The 24,623-nt window shown below is 41.6% G+C and overlaps 1 protein-coding gene across 1 annotated transcript in view; it reads left to right on the plus strand.

Annotated features, from left to right (window-relative positions):
- COL4A1 (collagen type IV alpha 1 chain) overlaps positions 1-12,083 on the plus strand; it is a 131,116-nt gene extending 119,033 nt beyond the window's left edge. Inside the window, exons 46-52 of the mRNA XM_064440396.1 lie at positions 1,072-1,200; positions 2,582-2,680; positions 2,826-3,038; positions 4,550-4,727; positions 7,511-7,625; positions 8,650-8,822; positions 10,560-12,083. Coding sequence (XP_064296466.1) covers positions 1,072-1,200; positions 2,582-2,680; positions 2,826-3,038; positions 4,550-4,727; positions 7,511-7,625; positions 8,650-8,822; positions 10,560-10,641 — 989 coding nt within the window. The 3' untranslated portion in view covers positions 10,642-12,083. The remainder of the gene's footprint in view (positions 1-1,071; positions 1,201-2,581; positions 2,681-2,825; positions 3,039-4,549; positions 4,728-7,510; positions 7,626-8,649; positions 8,823-10,559) is intronic.
- Positions 12,084-24,623: the final 12,540 nt, after the last annotated feature.

Here is a 24,623-nt window from a genome sequence, read left to right on the forward strand (position 1 = left end):
TATCTACCTGTATCCCCAAGTCCTCTGCTCTCAATCCCTTCATCCCACAGTCTGTAGTGATATTGGGGACTGCCCTGATCCAGGTGCAGGACCTTGCATTTGGCCTTGTTGAACTTCATGAGGTTCACATTCACCCACTCCTCAAGCCTGTCAAGGTCCCTCTAGTTGGCATCCCTTCCCTCTGGCGTATTGAGTACACCGCTCAGCTTGGTGGCATCCACATACTTGCTGTTTGTGGATGAAACAGCTGGACAGCTATTTCAGTTCTTAGGAGGTCTGTTTGGGTGGAGATGTCATCTCCAGATAGGCTATAGTGTTTCCATTTGGATTTCAGCCTCAGCCTGGCAGTTGTGGTGGTGGACACCATTTTTTTTCTGCAGGTCACAGTCCCCTGTGACCTTACCACAGAAAAAAAGTCCACTTAAAAAATGGTAATTCTTTTGAAAGATGTCATCCTTCTAATTCTAACTCCCTGGACACCTCAAGCTTCTAAGTAGGCTTGCACAGCCATCAGTTAAGTTGGTATGACTGCCAGGCCTGCAGCCTAAGCCTGTTGGTGAGCAGAGCAGACAGCAGCCTGATAACTGGCAGAGTGTGCAGCTCTTCTGAGCAAACTGCTGTGCAAACTGCCAGTACCACCCCCAACAGATGCCACTCCCTGTTTGCACACCCTGGTCACAATGCTTCTGGTCAGAGCTATGTCTGTGGGCCTGCTCTGTCCTGTCTGATGGGAGATGGGAATGTAGGAGGTAGCAATATGGTTTTCAGCAGCAGCATGTGCAGCTCCTTATGTGTTACCAGAGGCTTGTCAGTGGCAGAGGCCCAGCCCAGGCTGTTTCCCCCATTGTGCTTTGAACCCTATTGTGTTCTACCCTCAGTCAGCTTGAGGTTTGGCTTTGTAACAAGTATGACCCTACTCAATGCACATATAAAGTCTTGGACACGTTGATATCTTGTAGATACAGGCTCTGTCCTCTGACTACATAAATGGCAATACAAGGTAAATTGTTTTCTCACTTTTTTATTGTGCAGTATTAAGTATGTGCTGATTTCCTCTGTTAACTTTGACAGGTTTACAAGGCCCACCAGGCCCGCCAGGTGCTTTTCAGCTCATTAAAGGGGATCCTGGCTTGCCCGGCCCTGTAGGACCAGTTGGTCTCAAAGGATTCCCAGGACTTCCAGGTCCCAAAGGACAGCAAGGTGAGAGTTTCTAACTTGCCAGTAAAAATACCTTTTAAGTAATATAAAAATAGACCGATGGCAGTCTAGACACTAGAAGATTTTTGGTATAATATTATCCGGCTTTTTATAAACCACTTAAATTGTGTCAGTGATGAGAAAGAGAGTCCTTTTCTTATAGGCTGTCACTCGGCAGTCATCACTTCAGTATCTGAGATTAGCAGTAAGCAGAATGACTTGCAACACACTGCTCATCCTTTCCCCAGAATGTATTTGTTAAGGTATCTTCTGTCTTTAGTGTTGAATCCAAATTTAATTATGGTCTGTCTCTGGGAGAAGACAAGCATCAGGAAAAACACCTTGATCTTGGAGTGGAAAGTCTTTCCTGAAGAAGCTTGTTCCATAGTCTTAGATTTCATCTCTTAGTCCAGACATTGCAATTTTTATAAAGAAAAGGTGAACTGCTAAAGTTAAACACATCAGAGAATAAGAGAATGGAGCAAAGGGTAAGACAAATGAAATGCTGGCACAAGGACACGTGTCCTTCAGAATGACAGGACATAGAGAGTGAGAGCTCAGAGGTGTTCTAAAGCTATTAAGATTCAATGGGAAATCTTTGTTCCTGATGTTTTATGAGAAGATGATGGGGAATTATGGTGGAATATAATGAATATCTTCTTTCTATTTAATATAATAGATACGGAAGTTTGCTCTTGAAGGTGGGGTTACAACTCTGCAAATGCAATCCGTTAGGAAATAGCTATGAAGTAATTTCAGTGACAGAACACAGCTTGTATGGGATCTGTCGCTCTTCTCTAGTAATCAGTTCAATACATGAACACAATATTGCTTTTTGAGTGATCAGGAAACGGACAGCTGTGACTGTCCTAAGCTTCTGATGTGCCACAGAAATGTTGGTGTGGTACTGATGGTGCCAACTTCTTTTTCCCAAAATCACAGTTACTGAGTTTATATAAGACTCAAAGCATTCCTAGAAATTGGTAAAGGGAAGGCATAGTCTGTGTATGAAAACCTGTTTGCGAAGAAGCTAAGAGAATACTGATTTTCCCACTGTTCATGGCCCTACTTTTTATGGTGTATTTTTGATTGACTCATATGATAAGCAGAGAGGGAAGAGATTGCTGCCCTTCCGTTTGATATTCCAGGCAAATGCTAGTTATTTTAGAAGCATGCTCTCTGCTTATTTCTCTGTTCTGCTTTAGTATAATCACTTTGCCTTGTGTAACCCACATATGTGCTCTAGATATTGAAATATGCACACTAAATCTGCATGAGTTTAGTTTATGCTGAGGTGTGCCTGTGCTAAACTGCATTAAAAGCCAAAAAGTCAGCACTAATATGAAGTAGTGTCCAGTAATAACTCTTCCTTGTTTTTCAACAGGAATAACAGGACCTGCAGGTGTACCTGGACCACCTGGTAGTCCAGGGTTTGATGGTAAACCTGGGCAAAAAGGAGAAGTTGGTCCTTATGGTCCCCCAGGTAAGCCCATGAGTTCTTTCAAGACTTGACTCCTTCATAGAAAGATAACAGAGATTAGGAGTGAATGTATCTAATTTCACTTCTTTAGTTATGTAGGCAGAGTACTGCTGTCTGTAGAGATAAAAGGAGACTCTCTGTATTGTAGGTCCCAGAGGATTCCCTGGTCCACCTGGCCCTGAAGGTTTGCCTGGCGCTATGGGCCCACCAGGTGCACCATCTGTTGCTCATGGCTTCCTTGTTACCAGACACAGTCAAACCACTGAAGAACCATCATGTCCATTTGGAACAAGGCTGATTTACCATGGATACTCCTTGCTTTATGTACAAGGCAATGAAAGAGCACATGGCCAAGATCTGGGTAAGCAGAGACCCAGTTAGAATTCAGTTAGACTTATTACAAACCAAATGTTTCTGTCATTCACAGAACTGTATTGAACAAATCTGTGTGATTATTCTTGGCTGGCTGGTGCTTTATTTTACTTTCTAGGTTGGTACAAATAATGGTCTGGTGTGTAGTGGAAACAGTGTCAATTCATTTAAGAAAGTCTTTATCAAAGATTTTGACGTGGTCATCCATAGTATCTTTGTAGTCAAATTAGTGACTACACTATTGTGCCAGATATTGGCTGGCTAAGTAGATGATAAGAGGAGTAGAAAATTGGTGGGTCCATCAGGCTCAGAGGGAGGTGATAGATGTTCAAAGTCTCAGTAGTGGTTGCTGATTAGTGATGTCCCTCAGGAATTAGTACTGGGCCAATACTCTTTAATGAATTTATTAATGATGTGGGTGACGGGATAGAGTGCACTCTCAGCAGGTTTGTGGGTAATGCCAGATTGGGAGGAACAGTTGATTCCCTAGTGGACCTGGCTGCCATTCAGAGGCACCTGGCCAGGCTGGAGAAGACGGTTGAGAAGAACCTCAAGAAGTTCAGTAAAGGCAAATGCAAAGGGGTACACCTAGAATGAAATAACCTCGTGCAACAGAACAGGCTGGGGACTGACTTCTATTTCCAGTAGCAGCAATACAGACTACTAGAAAGCTGCTTTGCAGAAAAGGACCTGGGAGTCCTGGTGAGCAACACTGAACAAGAGTTATCAGTGTGCCCCTGCAACAAGTACCCCATTCCCCACTGCCCAACCTACTGGGATCTATTTCCAAAAGTGCAACCAGCAGATGGACGGAAGTGATTCCTCCCCTCTGTTTGGCAGTTGTGAGACCACATCTGGTATATTGTGCCCAGTCTTGGGCCTCCCAGAACAAGGAAGACAGTGATATACTGCAGTGAATATGACAGCTGGCTACTGAGATGGTTAGTAGGGTCTAGACAGTCTGATGGAACTGGGTTTGCTCAGCCTTAACAGAAATTTAGGAGGAGGTCTTTATTGCTGGCTACAGCTGGCTACAGGAGGGGTAGAGAAGATGAGGCCAAACTCTTCTTAGAGGGGCTCAGTGACAGAAGCAGTAATGGGCACAAGTATGAGAAGAAAAACTTTTATACCATGCTGATGCTCAAACACTGGAGCAGGATCCCAGAGAGGCTGTTGAACCTCTGTCTTTGGAGATACTCAAAGTCAACTGGCTATGGACCCAAGCAACCTGATCTAACTGGCAGGGGGTTAGGATAGATGACCTCTAGAGGTCTATTCCAACCTAAGTTATTCCATAATTCTACAGGCAAGGCTGGACTACTCCTTGCCTTGCCCTGTTCCTTCCTTATGAAGCTAAGAGAAGTCACTTCCTCTGAGAAAACTGGGCCCTCCAAAGCAAGTGTCATCTGCTTTTTAGCTGCTCCTGGGAATACTTGTTTGGCAGTTGGCAATGGTTTAACAAAAATGGGTTAACAAGTAACTTTTCACTTAACATTTCAGGCACGGCAGGAAGCTGTCTTCGTAAATTTAGTACCATGCCTTTCTTATTCTGCAATATCAACAACGTATGTAACTTTGCATCAAGGAATGACTATTCCTACTGGCTGTCCACTCCTGAACCCATGCCAATGAGTATGGCTCCTATCACTGGTGATAATATCAGACCATTCATCAGCAGGTACAGTTTCAGTTCTGCTGTATTTGTCAAATGAAAAGTGCCTGTGAAAAGTGCGTATTGTACTTCTTTTTTTTTTGGAAAAGGCTTTTAGTCTGTATATTTTTATTTTCTGCCTTTAAATTTAAAGTTTGAGTTCCTTTGATGAAATGTTTCAAAGACTGCATGTTTTCAGTTTAGACTTTGATCAAAAATAAATCCACGTTGGGGGAAACCCAAACAGAGTAGTCTATTTTGAGTCTAATTGAAATGAAATGATTTACTTTGAAATGATGTTTTGCAAAAGCTATGATGGACTTTGGAGGAGAAAAAGTTTTGAATTTATTCACAATTCTTGTCCGAAACAATTATTTTTATGACTAGCCATAGCTAGAACCTTTTTAGGGCTCAGTTTCCTTTTGTTTAAAAATGGTGGCATTATTTATCATACACTAGACTGCCAGGCTTTTTGCATTGTTTTGGACGTTCTGCTTGAATACAGCCATTACTGTCTGAATTAAAGGAAACAATTGCAAAATCAATCATCTCTTTTTTTAATAATTCCAGAGTCTCAGATAGTATGAAGTGTGGCACTTATATCAGACATACTGGATCCACATCAATCCAACATGTTGAACTTCTGGTCCATTTTTAATTTTAAGGCCATTAGCAAAAACTAGCCTGGCCTAATATGCCCAGTGCTGAAGGCAGAGGTGTGAGGAAGTGTGGTGAACTGTACCAGTGTCGTTAGATAAGAATCTGACAAGGGAATCTCCAACTTATAATTTAAATTATAATCATTAGGTATAGGCACTACTATGATTCCTATCATTGCTTCTAATCTGCATCAGCTCTTGCTGACCCCTCTTGCTGCCATGTAAAGCAAATGGGAGCGGAGATTGCTGTTACTGTTTTCTCATGTCTGTATATACCACCCAAGAGAAAGGACAACTCAAATCATCAGTAGGTTGTAGTCTTGACATCTTGGTATATTCAAAAAACTATTTGGCTCTTCTGCAAAACATTTGATATTTATTTTGCATAATAAAATCCATCTTGTGCCTGCGGTAGTACTCTGTACTCTGTTTTTGGCTCAGTGCCATAGAAATTGGTATGCCTTGAAAATGAGTGGGTAGGCTGAGGGCAAGATTCTCAAGAGAGACTATAGTTTGTTGTTCATTGGATGTGAATGGAAGGGGCTCGACTTTCGGAAAAAATGAGGTGAGCAACCTCTGAAATTCATGTTGCTTTTATGCCATCCCTGATCAAGCACCCAAAACAACCTTTAACAATCACTTTTGAAACTCTTGTTCATGGAGGTACCCACCATTTTGCCTTATCTTATGCATATAGAATAGCTTTTGCACCATAAAAATGTGTGTGTGTGTATATATATATATATATGTATATGTGTACATGTGTGTGTATATGGGTTTTTCTCCTTTTAGTCATAGCAGAGAATGAGATAATGGTAATACACTTTTTTAAAACCAGCAAGGAATTGAGAAGACTATTCTTTCAATATATTTTATTAGTTGAGGCTGTTAAACCAACAGTTTTTCCTGCCCAAAAGTGAAAAGGTGTAGGAGTACCGCTTGCTGCCTTGGGTCATGGGACTTCTTTTCATGTAAGGCCTTCCACTGCAATACCAGAAATCTCTTGAAGCAAAGCAGAGCTCCAAGAATAGTGGCAGCTTTACATTCTTCTTTTAACTTACTCTTTCACTGATGTGTTTCTTAAAATAACTATCTTGCTTCTGCACTAAAGATGAAGGCAGTAGGTATGAAAGCAGTCTTCAGAAGTCAGAAATAGAAGGCTTTCATTCTGAATTCCTTTGCTTCTGTGCATTTTCCAGAATCCAACTTAATCCATTTTGCTCTTGATTCTTTTCCCCACGCTGATAATAGGAATCAGACTGTTTAGTTCTAAGTATCTGTTTTGAATCATTTTCATCATTGCTAACTACAGTAGCCAATTCAGGAATTGTACAAGAAAAAAATGGATTATATCTACCAAATTCCTTATTACCAGCTCACATATTGAAATTTCCAGCCCAAGCCACATTTTTAATGATTATTCTGTGAAGGCACATTAGATTATTCAGTAACCTCGCAGTTCTGAGATACAGTGAATTTATCTAAAGTAAAAGAACTGGTGCTGCATAGCTTTCTGAAGAGTTGTTTCCAAGTTCATTGTTCAAGTTACTTTGGTAGAAATCTCTTACTGGAGATAAAGACCACAAATGTAAATAAAAGCTACTTTCAAGGAAAATGCATGGGGAAGAGTCTGCATTAGGTTAGATTAGCAGCGATTACCTTCATAAGACATTTTCCAGGGAGATGGCTTTCTCTCTGGAAGTCACTCAGGGCTACATTTAGGATGATGAATTGCAGTTACTTGTCTCTGATCACAGTACGCCACTTTTAAGTGATACTTGCTGAGTTACAGTGTTTGGCTATTTGCCTCTCACGTTCATGACATTGAGCACTTTTAGAAACTACAGCACAAATAGGACTAGAAAAAGACAAAGACATTTAAATATTCAGATTAAAGGTCTCTTGTACTTTGCTCATAGGAAGACTAATAGGAACAAGACTTAATAGTTAAGCTGTCCCTAAGTAAATGAGCAAAAAATTCTAAGAAGAACCAGTTGGTTGTTTTTCTAAATGAAACATTTTTATTTTCCTTTGTTTCTGAAGGTGACAACATTTTCTAATTCAAGATTCCTTAAAGAAAGTAACTTCTGAAAAAGGAAGAATTAATAATGCTCAAGTGCATGCAGCTCATTCATGTTTTGGTCTTTCTAGATGCTCTGTGTGTGAAGCTCCTGCTATGGTAATAGCTGTTCACAGTCAAACAATTCAAATACCACCATGTCCTGAAGGCTGGAGTTCGCTTTGGATTGGTTACTCCTTTGTCATGGTAAGTGCACAAGGCATGCTCTGAGCTGAGAAACACGTTTGTTTGAGGCGTTTGATTTACACTTCTGTCTGGGAAAGTTAATATCTGACTACGTCACTTCAGGCCTTAGGGGGACATTAGATCTCTACCCTTTCTGGTGGCTTTAAAAAGATTATGGCTAATTACTAAATGAGAATAATGTGATAGCACTTAGTTGTTCACTTTTGGGGAAATGCACACAGTCTGCTCTTTTTTGCAGCTCCAACACCAGATCCAAGGGCTGAATAAATGAGGAAATAAGCATAAGTTTCCATTGTCCTACTACATCTATGTTGCAGTAGCTTCCTAGAGTGGTAGCATAACAGTGCCTGTCTTCTTCCCATTTTTTGATGAATAAGCCTTCAGTTTTCAAATGTCATTTTGACCTTTTATCTAGTTTCTTCAGCTGTATCTATACTAGTAAAATAAATGGGGCCGAGGAGTGGCCTGGAGCAGCCACTCTGTACTCCTCCAACGTGGTTAGTTGTTAGCATGCTTCCTGTCATGCTCACAGCCTATATCAACAGCAACTCTCCCAGGCAAGGTCTGGGCATGGTCTGAGAAACAGTATAGATTCAGAGCTGTTAGCACTCAGCAGCGGGAGAGAGGCCACTGTCATGTGGGGCAGGAATTGGGTTAAGCTATTTGGATATAAACCCTACCCGTTTGTACTCCTGGGCCAGAGACCTGGCCTGGGCCTGCTGCTAGGAGAGAGATAGCTTGGGTCCTACTGCCAGTCCTGAAGGATTTCTGTGCATACAGCTGCCCTGAAGTTGACGTTGCTGGTGTGTTGCGATGCTGTTAAGCAAGAGGGCACAGTGCCACCACTGGAGCCCTTCAGCTCCACCTTCTAGCTCCCCCTTTGAGATGAGGGACAAAACAGCAGACCGACACAACAGAGTAAGGGAGAGGCATGTGAAGAAATATTTGTGCAAAAATCTTAATAGGTGTTGTAGCAGAAGAGGTAAAGAGTCCCCCTCTGACTGATGCTTTTGCATTTTTTTAGCACACCAGTGCTGGTGCGGAGGGCTCTGGCCAGGCCCTGGCGTCTCCTGGTTCCTGCCTAGAGGAGTTTCGCAGCGCTCCCTTCATTGAATGCCATGGCCGGGGCACCTGCAATTATTATGCAAATGCTTACAGCTTCTGGCTTGCCACTATAGAGAGGAATGAGATGTTCAAGTAAGTTCATGATTTATTTATCAGTATTTAAGACTCAGCCAAGCCTTGTCACTTGAATAAGAGAAGTATTGTTTGACTATAATACATAGTTCAAGTATTGGCTGTGCCCCAGCCTCATTAGTATATGCAGTTAATGATTTTCATAACAAGAAGAAAAAAAAATAATAGCTTTTGGGAGAATTAATGAATGCATCTTCCATTAGTGTTTACAATGTGTCATTTGTACCTGGTATTTTGCTTTTCAGAATAATCTAGCAATGTTTGCATTTCCACTGTGTTTGATTGTATTCACTGAGTTGTAGCCGGGGTAGGTTGACGTACTGATTGAAATTAAGTTAGAATATAACATTCTCCCTCATGGATGTTAACGCATAATAGAACCACTTGAAATTAGTGCAGGTGTTGAACTAAGTGAGCTGAACAATTATTTACCTTTCCCTAATGTTGGAGGAAGTATGTCTGAATAAAATGCAGCTGAAAGCAGAGGCCTTAGGCATTTCTTCAGTCCTGCTGAGGTTCTAATTTCAGGAATTAAGTGATAGTAGGCTTTGTTCTGGTCTCCTGCACATAAGTATTTTTCAACACATTTTTGTTCCATATGAATTTTATTATATTGGTTAGCATATAGACCAGTTCCCAGGTCTGCGTAGCTCACCTGATTAGCAGTCATTCCTCTGGAGTGCTGGCGAGCATCTTCATCCACAGCAGTCCAGGCTGCCACTCCTTGTACCCTTCATCTGGTAGCCTTCACCTCTTCATGTCTTCTAGATCTGTGAATGCTCCTTAGCCTGCCTTAGTCAAAATTAAGCAAGTTGTTTAGCCAGTTTTGACTGTTCGTCTATGAGATAGTTGTCAACTGAGTAGGTAGAAAAGTTGCGCACTGGGACTGATGATAACTGGGGCTGTGATAATCTCATCAGCCAGAAAAGCTACTACCGAAAGAGCCCATTTGCCAACAGTGGGGTAAGCACTGGCTCCCTGGTAGAGAGGAAAGCTGGTCAGGGGAAAATTTAGAGGAGTCAGCACTACAGTTGTTTGTACTCATTGAGACCTACCCAGAGACCTGTCAGCTTCATACCCTTTTCTGGCTGCAAACTGTATCTCTAATAAAATAATCCCAGATCAGGGGACCTGTCCTACTATCATAACTCACAAATACTCTTCAGTTTCCTATAAACTCATAATCCTTTTTAAAGAAAAGCCTTAAACGTAAGCACACTTTTGTCTGAAAATGCTTTGTTTCCAGTTGCTAGGAGTAACTCCCTATGATAGGTTAGGGACTAAAGAGTTTGCTTTGTCTTTCTATATGACATCACAGAATTTCTTTTGCTGTCTTTTCATTTTTATGTAAAGTCACAAGAGTTAGCAGAAACTCACCAACAGTCAAATGGCTTCAGTTTCTTTGCCTAATTTTTTTTTTACTACCCAAATTCCCAGCGTGTTTTCAAACTGCTGGTTAAGCAGGTAGTGTCTTCGGGTTAAGAAAACCTTCAGCCTCGTGACAGAACTGAATTCTGAAGTAACGGAAGTGGACAATGTTTAAAACTAATCTTGTGATAGTTTGTGACCAAACCCGAACATGAACATACATTGGAGAACTCAGGGACACTGTCATGATGCACAGCATAAAGAGGCACTTGGCTGCATGCAGAGCTGCTGTTGTCGATTACAAACCTGAAAACCAGCTGCTTGTATCAACAATTACTAATGGGACTTCTCTTTATTTATTTTTAACAGGAAACCGACTCCCTCAACTTTGAAAGCAGGGGATCTGCGCTCAAATGTTAGCCGTTGTCAAGTCTGTATGAGAAAAACATAATGACTTTTGAATTTCGACTAATTTCACACAATATGGTGCTATTCGTTTAACAGCAATGAAGCCTAGACATATATCATATGTACCTCATTGTTGTCCAATATGAAAACAGTAAAGTGCCTTTTAGGAAGTTGCATAACTAACACACACTGCTTTACTGGCCCTGTCCTTGCTGAAGAAGAAAAGAGGCAACAAAGATAAGCTTCAAATGTTGACATGCCAAATGGCACTTTTGATCTAAATATATGTATTTTTTATATAAATGCAATGCACTGATAGAACAAAAAGTCCGCATTTATCCAGAAAAAAATGCAAAGGTGCTAGGAGGTATGCAGTTCTGCCTTATACTGTTTGACCACCCTTTCTCATTCTTGTATTATATATTTAGATTCATTTTTCTTCCCCAGATAAGTTTGTTGTTACCGTTATCTAGGTGTCTCAAAATCCCAGACTCTTGGGTATGTACTTATTGTTCCTGTACAAAGAAATGCTAATGTAAAAAAGAGTTCTGGGATTACAGACTGTGGTTAAGCAACACATAACCATCTTTTTCACAACGTAGAGTGCCATCCTGCAAACCTTTGCTTCTGTTTGTAGTCTTTAGTGCTACTGGTTTTAATGGGACTACATCTGGAGGAGATTGCCAAATTGGTTCCCCAAACAGGCAAGTACATGTTTCTGCTATGTTGGTACTATGCAGCTTCTTTATGCAGTAGAACAAACTTTCCTGCGGAATAAAGAATGATCCAGCAATGGTCAAGAAAAAATATATATATAAATATTTTAGTAATTTATATAGATATCAACCCTTAGGCAAATCAAGCTCTGAGTTTATCATTTCAAAAAGAAGCTTACAAAAGTTCTCTTCTTTTCAGTGTCATGAATTAAATGTTAAAGGCCAAAATATGATGTGAAATGTTCATTTTACATAGGCCGTTTCAATGCTGAAGCTGCAGAGACTGAACCCAGGTTAATAGCTATTTGTGTTTATTATAGTAAATCCTGCTTTGAGCTTATAGTCTTTATTCTGTATTTAATATTTTTCAGGGTTTTAAACACTACTCATACACTGAATGACTTGATTTTGAAAAGTATAAGGCCTTAATTTTTTTAATATTGTGCCAAAAGGATTCTTCAAAGTGGCCTCGGAAATATTTCTAAATAATTTCTATGCAATGATACCGTTGTTTGAGCACATCTGGGTGCAAAAGTGTTTTATAGACTATTACCGTGCAAATACCAAAAGATTTTTGCAAATGCCAAGGCCTTTGTGTAATTTCTTTTATGTGTATTTCTTAATAATTCAAGTTTGTAATAAAACTATTTGTGTAAAAAAACGAGAAGAAAAGAAAAAGTTTTTACTAATTTGTTATTAGCATTCATTTACAGCAATGAATTAATTTTTAATAAGCCACCAATAAATGCACAAGCTTGATGCAATCCTAGATTACTTTTGTTTTGCACATCTTTCAGATGTACAAAGCATCCTCAAAAGGGGAAAACAGGGCACTGTATCGACTCCTCTGTTGTTACCTGGTAGGAAGTGGTTCTGATAGACAGACCACGGGTTATGCATCTGTTGCTGAAATGTGTTCCATGTGAACATGTTAGAGAAATCTGCTAACTTCATCTTAGCTCCTGGGGAGGAATCAAGTCACCGACATTTTTCACTCTTCCCTTGAATTTTTCATGCACAAATCAGAACTGAATTACACAGGATAAAAATTAAAGTATCTCATATAATTTTGCTTCTAAGTGGGCAAGGCAAATCTTGGCTCTGGCTGTCTGAAGAGGAAATGAGCCGTGATATCTTTTTCCTTGGAAAACGCATGCAATTTCTTAATATTTCACATTATTTTCCCAAATTTGTGAAGAGGCTGGTGGTGCTGCTGCTGTTCTGGACTCACTTTCACTTAAAATCCTTGAGGACATGGCTGGCCAAATGACTGAGGGCCCCTGGAATGAAACTGGCCATTTTCTTTAGCGCTGATTCTTAACTCTCATGGAAGTTTGACAGGTGACCGTTTTATTTATAAATGACCAGCCCTCACAACATTTGCTTGCCAGGCTGTGAAATGCAAGAGTCGGGTTATGTCTAATCAGCCTGATGCAGGGTTTCCCAAAGTGCCCCTCATTATTCAGAAGAAGAGAAGACTACAGGGTGATTCCTTATGGCATCTAGGAAGAATTTAGCAGACATTCAGCCTGCTCTAACTCAGAGGATGCAAGCTGCTGCTCCAACTTCTTAATTGCACTCTACAGCCTATCTCCTGCTCAGCTTGGGATTTAATTTGCTTGGTTCAAATTGTCTCAGAACTGCCAGACAGCTGAATGTCTAAAGTCCTGCATGTTCTTTAAATCAGATCCTTTCGCTAGTGAAGGGACTGCTCACTGCGGCTGGGGGTGTACTAACCTGTGTTTTCTCAGCTAGGAGCATTTTGGAAACGAGGTCCTTTGTCAATTTTCAAAAACTGTTTGAACTGTAGCTTGGTGTCTCACTTATCTAGTAGTAATTATTTATTCCATAACCTCCAGTTCATAAAATGACCTAAACTATTGTCACACTAAAGATGCTATTTCTACTTAAGTCGGTGAGTAAACTTTCCAGTGGTTATTGAACACCAATCAGATCTATGGAAAATGTTGTGAACGCCAGATTTGGATGCCCTGTGTGAGGAAGGGCCCATGTACTAAAGCAGAAAAGAAGCGTGAAACACTTCCTTGCTTTCAGAACTCTGTAAGTACCCCATATTCCGTCGTTTATGGCCAGCACTGTTGCGACAGTACAGTTCATTGTGTGAACAGGCAACTGCAGACACATCATTTGTTAAAATTGTCTGGCGTCAGCGTAAATTTCAGGAGAAAGCTTTCCTGAAGAAGTACAGCTTGTTTAGTAAGCCTGACTGTTTTTGAATGCAGTACTTGAAGAGTAACTTTCCTGACCCAAATAAATAAATAAATTTCTAAAACAGCAGGTGGTGCCCTCGCTCTCTTTATGGTAAGAGTGGTACTAACAGCTTTACAGTAACAAACACCTCGTTCCCTAATCCACTAAAATGTGAAGCAGCCTCACAGTTCTGTTTTCCCAAGTCTCTGTCTCTGTTCTGACATGTGCTCGTCACCAGCAATTTTCATTCTGAAATAGGAATGGAGCAGTCTTCAGTAAAAAAGAATTTTAAAATCCTATACATAGACAAGATAAAAGTAGAATATAATGACATAATCCAATATATATTTTTAAATAAATGCTCTCTTAGCCTGTGCATCTTTTCTGACAGGTGTACGTTCAGTTTATAATTTTATCTTTTATCCTTGTCATAGTGGTAACTTCCTTGATGAAATACATGTTTTTCTATGAAACAGGACTCCTGACAACACTATCCCCGTAGAGGGCTCCCAGAAAAGCGATTGTATGAAAGCCATACCTTTTTATGACTGAAATTATAAAGCTGCATGCCTGAGAATTCCTTTCCCACCTTTCATGTTTTACAAACCTTGAGCAATCTGCACTAACTACACAAGGCGGAAGATCAACATGTAAAGCACAGGGCTGGGCACGTGGGTCCCGGGGCGCCCACTAAACCCAGGAAACAGGAAATACGGCACCTGGCCCAAAGACAGGCCCCTGGCAGTTTGAAATCACGGGAGTCCTGGTGTCTGCCTGTATCTCCAGCCCTTGCTCTAACAACGGCGAGTGGCAGTGCCTGTGCTCCGACCAAGAGGCCAGCAGCGCTCTTCCCGAGGCTGCGGTGGGGCTTCCTCTCTCTTGCTCTTCCCGCAGTGGCAGCCATGTGGCTGCTGACTGCATTTCTACCTCCTCATACAGAAATAATCTTTCCTAAGAAATTCACGTTCTGAATTAGATAGCACAGTGAGAGCGTGAGAGACCAGTGTGGATCCTTAAACGCGTGCATCAGGCTCAGGCTGATGCCGAGACCAGTGATGGTCTGGGATATAATTAAGTATTATTAAGAAGAGAAGTATCCAGTGGCCACATGGAAGCACTCGGCCTCTCTGTTTTCAGACTAAGGTGAGAGAAGGAAGTCATTCCACCCATCCACTAGTTATAGTTTACTTATTATGACCGTATTATTAATTGTGAGCTTGCAATACTGGGGTGTCCCTGCAGCATAATTATAAACAAAAAAATAATAACGAGAACTTACTTTTATCACTAACAGCTGAGCAAGAAGCACCACATGTTCTTTGTGAAAGATGTGCTAACAGTCCGAACAACCTCAAAAAATAATTTCCTGGAAGTATACACTTTATTAAACAACTCTCTTCCTTCAGAGCGTCAGAAGAAAGTCCTTCCAAAAAACGCAAGGAAGGGGTATGTGGTTTCGGTTATTTCTTTGTAGCAAACGATACGCTTATTGTGTTGCTTGAGCTGTACTTGTGGGAGGATAAATCACTGCTACTTCTCATGAACTCAGAAATGCTTCCTATGGTAAAGATATGTCATCCAGCCAGGCTTACTGACACCACCTTCTGTCTTCATCTCCCACTGTAAGAGGATGTTAATCTGAGCTGAATATTTGTGCTTATATTTCAATGTTGATTTCTAAAGGTATGTTCATTTCCAACTTATTATTGTCTGCAAACCAAAGAGAACGGAGCGTTGCTTTTATGTAGACAACCAAAAGATCTACAAATGTCTGAATCTTTTTCTTTTACATAAGTTAGAGAGCTGCCTTCATTTTCCTCTGGCTATATGCAGTCAGCTATATTTATTATAATTGGCGTGCAGAGGACAGAAGACTTGACAGAGTGAAAGTTATAGATGGAACATGATCATTTGATGCTCTGTCAACTCCTGTCTCGCCTAAGAAAACATGTTACCTTTCATGCAGAATTGTGGCAGGCTTCATTTGTCATCTCAGCTCCATGACGTATGATTTACACTGTAGTAAATAAGCATGTAAAATGGCCTGGGCAGGGGAGAAAGTCCTTGTAAAAGAGTTTAAAGAGCATTGATCAAACCTCTTTATGATTCTTAATGCAGAGCTTTTAGACTAGTGTAACTCACTGTATGCTTTCTCGAGAACGTAGCTCTCGGGCTCGCACCAAAGTGGTTATTTCTCACCATTGGATCCTGGAAGAGGTTCAAAGTGGAGAGTGCTAGCACATGCCCCGTGCTATCGTCTGCCAAAGCTTTTGTTATCTTTGTGGGCATTGTAGCTGGCAGTGGAAGATGTTCCCCTCTTCCGATTTCCTCTAAATAATTATAGCAGCATTTTTTCCAGCCTAATTTTGGACATGAACCTGTTTGTGAGATGTGATCAAAGTGGCAACCAAGTCACAGGGACTTGAAATGCAATCACATGAATCACATGTCAAGAATTGTTTGTGTGTGCCACTTTCCAAAACGTGGCTGGGAATCCCCACGCTATCTGTGATGCTCAGGCACTGGTTCCCATGGGACTCTTAGCAAGTATTGTTTTTCAGTTGTATCAAGTTCTACCTCCTATTATCATAGCATGGAAGATGTGCTGCAGTGTCTGCGGGAACTCTGACAGGTGAGAAGGTACCGGACAGAAGTGGATGAAGACTCTTGGTAGCTCAACAGGCCCATCTACCAACGAAATGACTGTTTGCTCTCATTTCCGTATAGACTAAGTACAGCTTTTTCACAGATTTTTTTTGACTGCCCTTGATCAGCAGTTGGGAATGCTCAACTGCCTCTGTTCAAAGCTAATAGCATCCAGGCCTTTAGGCATTGTCCCTGAACTAAGGAAAAGACCTAGCCAAGGGCGGTGAAAGATACATCCTGTCTTACTCTCAGCACTCCCTTTGCCAACAAAAAACCACATAGAAAAGAAGTGCTGACATTCCAATAAAAATACACTGCAGCACTTCTCCTCTTCTGTTCAAAGGCAAATCTTACTTCAGGGAAAGATGGTGAACTCTCTAAAATGGGAAGGAAAAACCTGAAGTGGAAATTTGAGAAAATATTCTCTAGGTAAGATATTAGCATATACCAGCAATTACTCAGAGTAAAAAAGGCAATATGTGAAATGCTTTAATCGCCTACAGTTATGAGGGAATTTGAGGGATTCCCCACAAAGATGGGGATTTCTTAACAGGGAAGATACAGAAGTTATGAAGGCCAAACTGACAAAAAGTGTAGAAATCATACTGGCTGAGCAGACTCTCCTGAACACAACCTTATAGATTTGAAATAAACATCGTATTCAGATTCCAAAGGTTGCCGCGATTGCTAGTGGTGCAAAGCAGAAAGAAGCGCAGCATTTCCTAGAGGAAGGCACTGTGGCCTGGGGATCACGGGAGAGCAGTTGGGATTCTGCTCAAGTGAAGTGCTTTGGTGCCGCTGCAAGGTTTCACTTACAGCCACTTGGAGAATTGACCTAAAATATTGAGTAGGTCCTACCAGTCGAAGCCTGAGATTGTCTGAAATGACATTTGTGAAGAGGATCTGGGAGCTGTGGCCAAGCGCTTGCTTCACCGCTATGAAGAATGTGAGCTCTTCTGTGTAGCTTTAGTACCATCTACTGCGGTCAGAGAAATCTAGCCAACACGTGTATATTAATAACTGTTAACAAGAAGTAGATTTCTTTCCAGAACACACAGTACAGTGGAAATTCTAAAACTTTTTCTCCTCTTCCTTTCAGGCAAATTGCAGAGAATCACAGAGAGACAGAGAGAGAGAGACAATTTTGTAGTTGTTTGTTTGCTCTTGCAAGGCACTGAACATGACCCCTCAGGAATGTGTAGGAGAGGAAATGAAAAGCAGACGTGGGAAGCTGAAAAAGCAGCACTTGTCCTCTATCATTAAGTATATAATAAGGTAGATTACATCAGTTGTTGGCCTAGTCTCCCTGGTGAACAGGTGTCATAGATACAGCACTGTCTAATCAAATATTAACTCATCATGTGGCAGCAAGTATTAGGAGAGGGAACGTGTAAGATCATCTACCTCCTTTCACATGCAGCCAACTCTTCCGTGAGGCGCTGAGGTTCAGTAAAGGACATTCTTGTCGTTCTTATGGAGTGAATCTAATTTTATATAGTTGCCTAGACTTGCGACAATTTTCTTCTGCTCTCTGTAATAAAAGTATGCTGGATACTGACATGAACAGCCACAAACTCAGACAAAGGGTTATGTTTATGTACATAGTTATAAAGTAAACCCATAGGAGCTTAGTAGTAACTATCTTCAACCGTTTCTTAGAATAAACTGATATACAAGATATTTTTGTTCCTATATTTCTATGTTGTTTGCAATTGAAATAAATGCCATTGTTCCCGATTTACAAGCAGGAAAATTGAAATGAAATTACATACAGTTAGTTAGAAACTAAGTCAGTCCTTAACTCCTGGACTAGGTCTGTCCCTGCCCCAAAGTGTCTGGCACTCTTGAACAGTGATGAAAAAAAGAAATACTTGTTTGGTTTTTGAATATTTCATTGCATTTGTTAGACTTTTTACTTTATACAACCTTACACAGAGTCAAAAGAGTTGCAGTAGTTTTAAAATGACAGCTGGGTAAGATATGTGGGTATTGTACAGAAGATGTGAAGTAACACGAAAGGAGGCACCTGATGGGAATTGCTTTCTGTCTTCTCAGTCACTTTCCCAGAGAAGAAAATCAGTAAAGTAAGGTATTCAAAGTAGAGTAGAGCCTCCAAAGCGAACTAATGATAGATGAAATGAGGAGAGAAATTTTTTTTTTTTTTAAGGAAAGACAGCGTATCACTTATTCCCTCTTTTGGGCTCCAGGAACAGTCAGTACAGAAGGAGAAATAGTGGCTAGGAGAGGATGTTCTGGATGACCAGCTATCCTGACATATGGACCAGAGGCTCTGGTGAAAAAACTTGTTAAATATTAAGGCCTGAAAAATTTGCATAGTTATTTGGTGGGACTGCCTGAGGTGGCAGGCCTGAAGAACTAAGATGCTTCCCATGCCAAGCTGTGTTAGCACTTAACTGAAAAGAAATGCACAGCTGTTGGCCATATCTGTAGTTTCCTATTATCAGATATTGTCCTTCTATGTTCCCGTGGGATTTTTATTATGGATAAAATATGTATTTTTGATAATGGAGATGTACTATCAACAGTTACACGTATTTTACGTCTCAGAACTATTATCCTATCATCTGTGCTACTTGTCCAAACCATTATTAAAATTCAGCTGACAAAAAGGTGAACCTAATTGTATAAGAGCAAAGAAGTCCTGCTCTGTAGTTTTTAATTGCTCAATGAAGGTGGGGGATGTGCCAAGAGCTGGGGAGATCTAGGTGCAAATTTTAGCTCTGACTCAGCTCCACCTTGAACGGAGATACAGGGGCAGACTGTTCGCTCTCCACCCCGCTTGCTTTTGGGAAGAAGCCCAGAGGCACAGGAAAGGGCAGACAAGCTGGTAGCGAGCTCCAGCAGGTTCATGATCTGGCCAGTCGGTGAGTTAGGACTGACGGGTGCATCACAGGGTAAATTCGCTCTGGGGCTGGGACGCGGCCAAGGTGCATGGCCTACAAACACAACGCCTGCCCCACTCTGCAAATACAGCTGGTGTCATCCCACTCTGCTTCTGCTCAAGTCAATGTTAGTCTGCGGGAGCAGAGCTGGTGAGGCTTGAGCACCTTGAAAAGATCGCTTGTGGTGTATTTCAAAAGAAGGGTTCAAAACAAGAACCGCTAGGCCACCTCTTGATGATAAAGCCTTGTCGTTTATTTGAGATTAATTGAGGATGTCTCTTTGGGTTCTGTGTTGTATCACCTTCAACATCTTTTGGATACCTTCATGTGACAGAGCCAGTGAAAGGAGGCACTCTTCTTGAACTCTCACTTCTGGAAAGGAGACCAGTAAGAGCTTGTCATCAGTTTTTATTAACACTAAATATTTTAGCAAGCTTTTGCCATTTTAAGTATTGTGGGGAAAACAAAGCAGTCATCTGCCTCCTCTAGCAATTTTCATAGCTCATGAGACTAATCGTTCCTGTCAGGTAGCTGGATAGCTTTTTCATTCTTTATAGCTGTCAGCCTTTTTGCATTTGGTATTGAAAGCACAGGCTTCAGCCTTATGCTACGAAGACTATCCTACGTATTTTAATCTCTCCCTAGAATCACTCACCTGCACAGCACTGCACTGCAAAGCACAGAAACGACAGTGTTGAGTCCACACGATTCTTACTCTCCGGAGGATATGGTGGCAGAAGCTTAACGCTCTCAGTGAAAGGCATTGGGAACAGGCTCTGGTCTGATCTTGGTGAACTTGCGGTTCTTGTTTTTATTTCATGCTCATTGTGCACTGTGAGTTGATCTGGATTTTAATTTTTTTAAATAGCTGTATTACTGGTGGGTCCTGGAGGCCTTGTTACAGAAAAAGAAATACAGAATAGGAATATTCTCTTGTTTTTGGAAGGAGGAGTGGAGACTCACTACCAGCAGAGAGATTCTGCTGCAGTAAACTTGTATTGCTGGGACAGGTTTAAGCACTTAATCCTTTTTCTGCTTCTGTTATAACAATTCCTAGAATATGGCAACAATAACAGGATGTTTTTCATAGAGATTAAAAAGGATTATTCATTTTAGTGACTCATCTCCAGCCAGTCCATTGTTGAAAGCTGTGGCTGATTGTACAAACAGTGTGTTTTCCTGATGAAAGGGAAGCAAACTGAAGAGACCTGTTCCTTTTCAGCCACCATCTACTCTGACCTTTGCTCTCTGTTATCAATATAACAGTTAAAAATCCCAACAAAGCCTAGTTCTCTTCAGCATGTCCCACGTGTTAGCTCAAGCACCTGTCTCTGCCTGTCCTGTACCTCTGCAGACTATTCAGAGACAAACACCACAACACCATGTAGTGTCTACCCCTCTGTTTTGTTTCAGAGGGTACATCTGGTGTTTGTCTCTGGCAGCCTCTGAGGGGCTACACAAGGTGTATCATCTGTGTGTCAGTATTAGGGCACATCCTCATCTGGTCTTGCTTAGAAGTTAATTCTGGGAACAATAGGCCCAAGAATATTCCCTGCAGCAAAAGAAGTCCCCTTTTGACAAGGTAACAAGAGCAACTGGGTGAAAACACAAGAGCAAGTAAATTGCTCAACATTAAGATACAAAGATGTCTTGCTTTCTTACACTAAGGCAGGAATTGTGGTGCTGAGTAAGGCGCTCTACTCTCACGTTCCTCTGCTACATATACACAAAGTCTGTCCCTTCTCTAAGGACAAACTATAAACTTCTGATGGAATTCATTTTCTGCCCTCTTATTCTGCTTGGAAAAGGTTCAAACAGCAAGGACGAACAACAAAACCCTTTACGTTAAAGAAATACAGCCCAGCTTGGAGTGTCTGTTTTAATATTAACTTTCCTGGCACAATTAAACAGCTTCTTACCTTTTGCTTGTCAGCAAGGGTTTCTCTGTGAAAAGCTTGCCATAAATATTTTCGCATGTGGGAAGGTCGATTGGCTTTCTAAGAACTACTTTTAATCTTTCAGTTTTGAATGTCATCTTCTGGCTTGTTACCTACTACTTTACCGACGTGAATTGCCAGAAATCTTTCAAAGTGTAAAAAGTGCATACATTCAAGATAACTTTTTGGGATATGTTTTCTAAATACCTAACCGTGGTGAGTAACAAACGTACGCTTTTCTTACATTGTAAAGAAAAGGGACTTCAGTTAAACATCATGGAGCAAAAATTGCTTGGATGAATTATTTTTCTGTGAAGCAGGAAATATATGTTCTCTCGGTGTCATTGCCACGGTACATACTGCCATCTGGGAGTCCTGAGAAAGCACCTGGCTTGCTTCCTTACCTGCTGCTCTTATCCCTTCTCAGTGGCCACATCAAAGTGCACTATAAACACAAAAATGTCATCAAATGCCAAGCTTTCAACCTTACATAATGCCATTTGCTCCGGGCTTTTGCAATGTGATTGATCATCCCTCTTTTGCAGGTGGAGGAGCTGAGGCAAAGATGCCGGGGAGTAGAGCTAGAGCCCAACTTCTTCACACACTCGGTGCCTACCCTGAGGCCGCGTCCACACCCACTGTTGTCGTTGGGTCCACAATTACTGCCAATTGCTGCCTGTATAAAAATATTCCTTTTAAAATGTTGAAGCTTATCATAACACCGCATTTATATAATGACTCATGCTGCAGCGCTAACCCGAAATCAATCGTAGCTAACATTAAAGGCACTTTTTCTGCTCCACATTCTTCCTCTGTGCCTAGGTAGCTGAATGCTGGTGAAGTGCCTGATTTTACACGTTATTTGATATGTGTCTATGTGTAGGTCACTAAGAGTACATTAGGAATGCAGTGACATTTGTCATTCAAACTTTCGCATCGACCAAGCCACTGCAAGCATTATTTCACAAGTGACTGCACTCAGTTATGTGTCTCAGGCTGGTGTATTGCCAAAGAAGGGTGATTTTATTTTTTTTTTAATAGTCCAAATTGTCTTTCTACACTACTACCCTGTTAGACGGGGTTGTGGCCCTTAGATACTTTCACAGCAATGTGAAGGCACGTTGGGTAACAAACAAAAAGAGGTTAAGATTGCAAACTGCTATCTGTCCTATGTTTTCTTTCTTTGTGGCAGATTGCTGAGGTTCCTGCTACACCATTCAATCTTTCAGGAACTGAAAGGCAAGAAGCTATTTCACTGCCCACAGGAACTCAAGGGGGTTTGTGTTATAGTCGAGTAGCAAGAAGCCATTTCAATTGGTGCCATTGCCAGGAAGCTCACAGTGTAGTTTAAGTCTTTGTCATGAATCCAAGAGGTTTTTTCCTTACCATAGGCTGAGGCGAGAACCGTAAACTCTACTAAAAATCAATGTATTTTGTGATGTATTATAGAGAGAACAAACAGGATTTTTCTAGAATTTAGGAACAAATTGTCTTTAGACTACTGCTGATGGCTTAATCTCCATTTCATTCTGTGAACAATAGGACATATAGCCAGCTGGGGTTTACTAGATACTTCCAAAGCATCGTTATTTCCAGTCAGAAATGCTATCCGCTGTGAAGTCAAATCCCCACAGTGGAGGCTGCTGAGTCTTTGCACTCTGCCAGAGTGCAGGCGCTACCCTGATCGTATGTAGCCCAACTGGAGCCATGGCTATGACAGGAAACTGAGCAGAGACAGGGCAGCCTGGAAACTCTGTCCCTGGCCATTATTTTCATTGCTGCTATAAAGAGACTTCAGTCAATTATGAATTTTGTCAGAGCATTCTAATAGGGATTGAAGGAGAAGGTCACTTTGAAAATAGCTTGTATTTATTTGTCTGTCAATGCTTATAAGAAATTATACACATACACCAGATGCTAGACTGGCTGTGCCCTTTGTTCATAACACAGGCAATTAAATCAAAAAGAAGAATGTCTAAGCGGTATAGTTTTAATAATCCCAAAGATTAGCAACTAATCCCAAACCATAATGAATTTTCCATCAGCATGACTTGTAGGTCGTTGTCACTATAAATCTAGTCCAATGAAGTCCATTACCCAAAGGAATGCTCATGGACTGCAGAAAACCAGAACAGAAGCCAGGGTCAGTGATGGAAAAAGTAAAAATAATAAAACATTGCCCAGAATGTGCTGTATTGACAACCTGTAGATGGCAGTGCACTCAACTCAACTACCACTCACATACACCAAAAGGAAAATACCTTAAAGGAGGTAAACATCTGTAATCTTTTCCATTTACATCACTTTCTGTTCCATTCCATCTTAATAATACAAAGTCCTAGTGCCACATGGCTTCTAGAGTCCTTGTCTTCAATCACAAATCTCCTTTGAATGACTGTTAGGCATATGGAGTGCAAAGACTTGGACTTCTGTTCAAGTACCTGAATTCTGGGCAAAATGGTTCCACCTCTGTGACCCTATAGAGAAATAGGTGTATGAGGGGAGGCATGTCCTTGAGAAAAATCCTCTGGTCAGAGCATGCTTTGTTGAGCACATTATATGAGCACTGCCAGCACAGCACGAAGTACCAAAAAGTCTACCCACAGGTACCTGAGGCCACAGCCCATGGAAGTCTCAAGTTCTGGTGCAGATGAAATATCTTAAGACCAAAACTGTGAACGAGAAGCCTTCTGTTCAGAAGCCAACTTATCTGGGAGGGAAGGGGAGTACATTTAAACTGCATTGTGACTAAACACTGACATGAAACTATGACCTGGGTGAATGTCTGAAATGATATCAAAAGCATATCTGTCTGACTAAATGTACATTTGATGCTGTCTCACACAATGCAAGTTAAGATGTTATAGCCTGGATGGGTGGACAACTAGACTGGTGAGAAACTAGTTGGATGGTCAGGCTCAGAGGGTCATGGTCAGCCATTCATTTTCCCTGCATGCAACAGGGTAGGTACTGCAGGGTCTACCCTGGGACCTTTGCTGCTTAATGTTGTTATCAGTGACCTGGAGGAAGTTGTGGAGCACACTCTCATCAGATTGGCAGATAATGCCAAATTGGGCATGGCCGGCCAATACTCTCCATGGAAGGGCTGTCATTCAGAGGCTCCAAGACAGGCTGGAGGGATGGGCCAAAAGGAACTTCATGAAATTCAAGAAACCAAATGCAAAGTGCTGCACCTGGGAAGGAAGAGTCTTTTGCAACAATACAGGCTGGGGACACGCTGCCTGGGGAGCAGACCTGGGGAAGGGGCTCTGGGGCAGCGAGCAGGGCAGGAGACAGCAGCGAGCCCTGGCAGCAGAGACAGCCAGCAGCATCCAGGGCTGCATCAGCAGGAGCACAATGAGGAGGTCGGGGCAGGGGTTGTCCCCTCTGCCCAGCTCTCACTGTCAGACCACAGCTGGATAATGTGGCCAGCTGGTGCCCCCCAATGCAGGAAAGACGCCGATAACCTGGAGTGAGTCCATCCCTGCGAAGCTCAGGGCCGGAGGGTGTCCCCGTGAGCAGAGGCTGGGGCTGCGGGGCTTGCCCAGCCTGGGGCAGGGACCCCTTCGGGGGCACCTCACAGCCACCCCCGTTGCCTTCAGGGAGGGGATG

The sequence above is a fragment of the Phalacrocorax carbo genome, chromosome 1, assembly GCF_963921805.1.
Source record: "Phalacrocorax carbo chromosome 1, bPhaCar2.1, whole genome shotgun sequence".
Classification (NCBI taxonomy): Eukaryota; Metazoa; Chordata; class Aves; order Suliformes; family Phalacrocoracidae; genus Phalacrocorax; species Phalacrocorax carbo.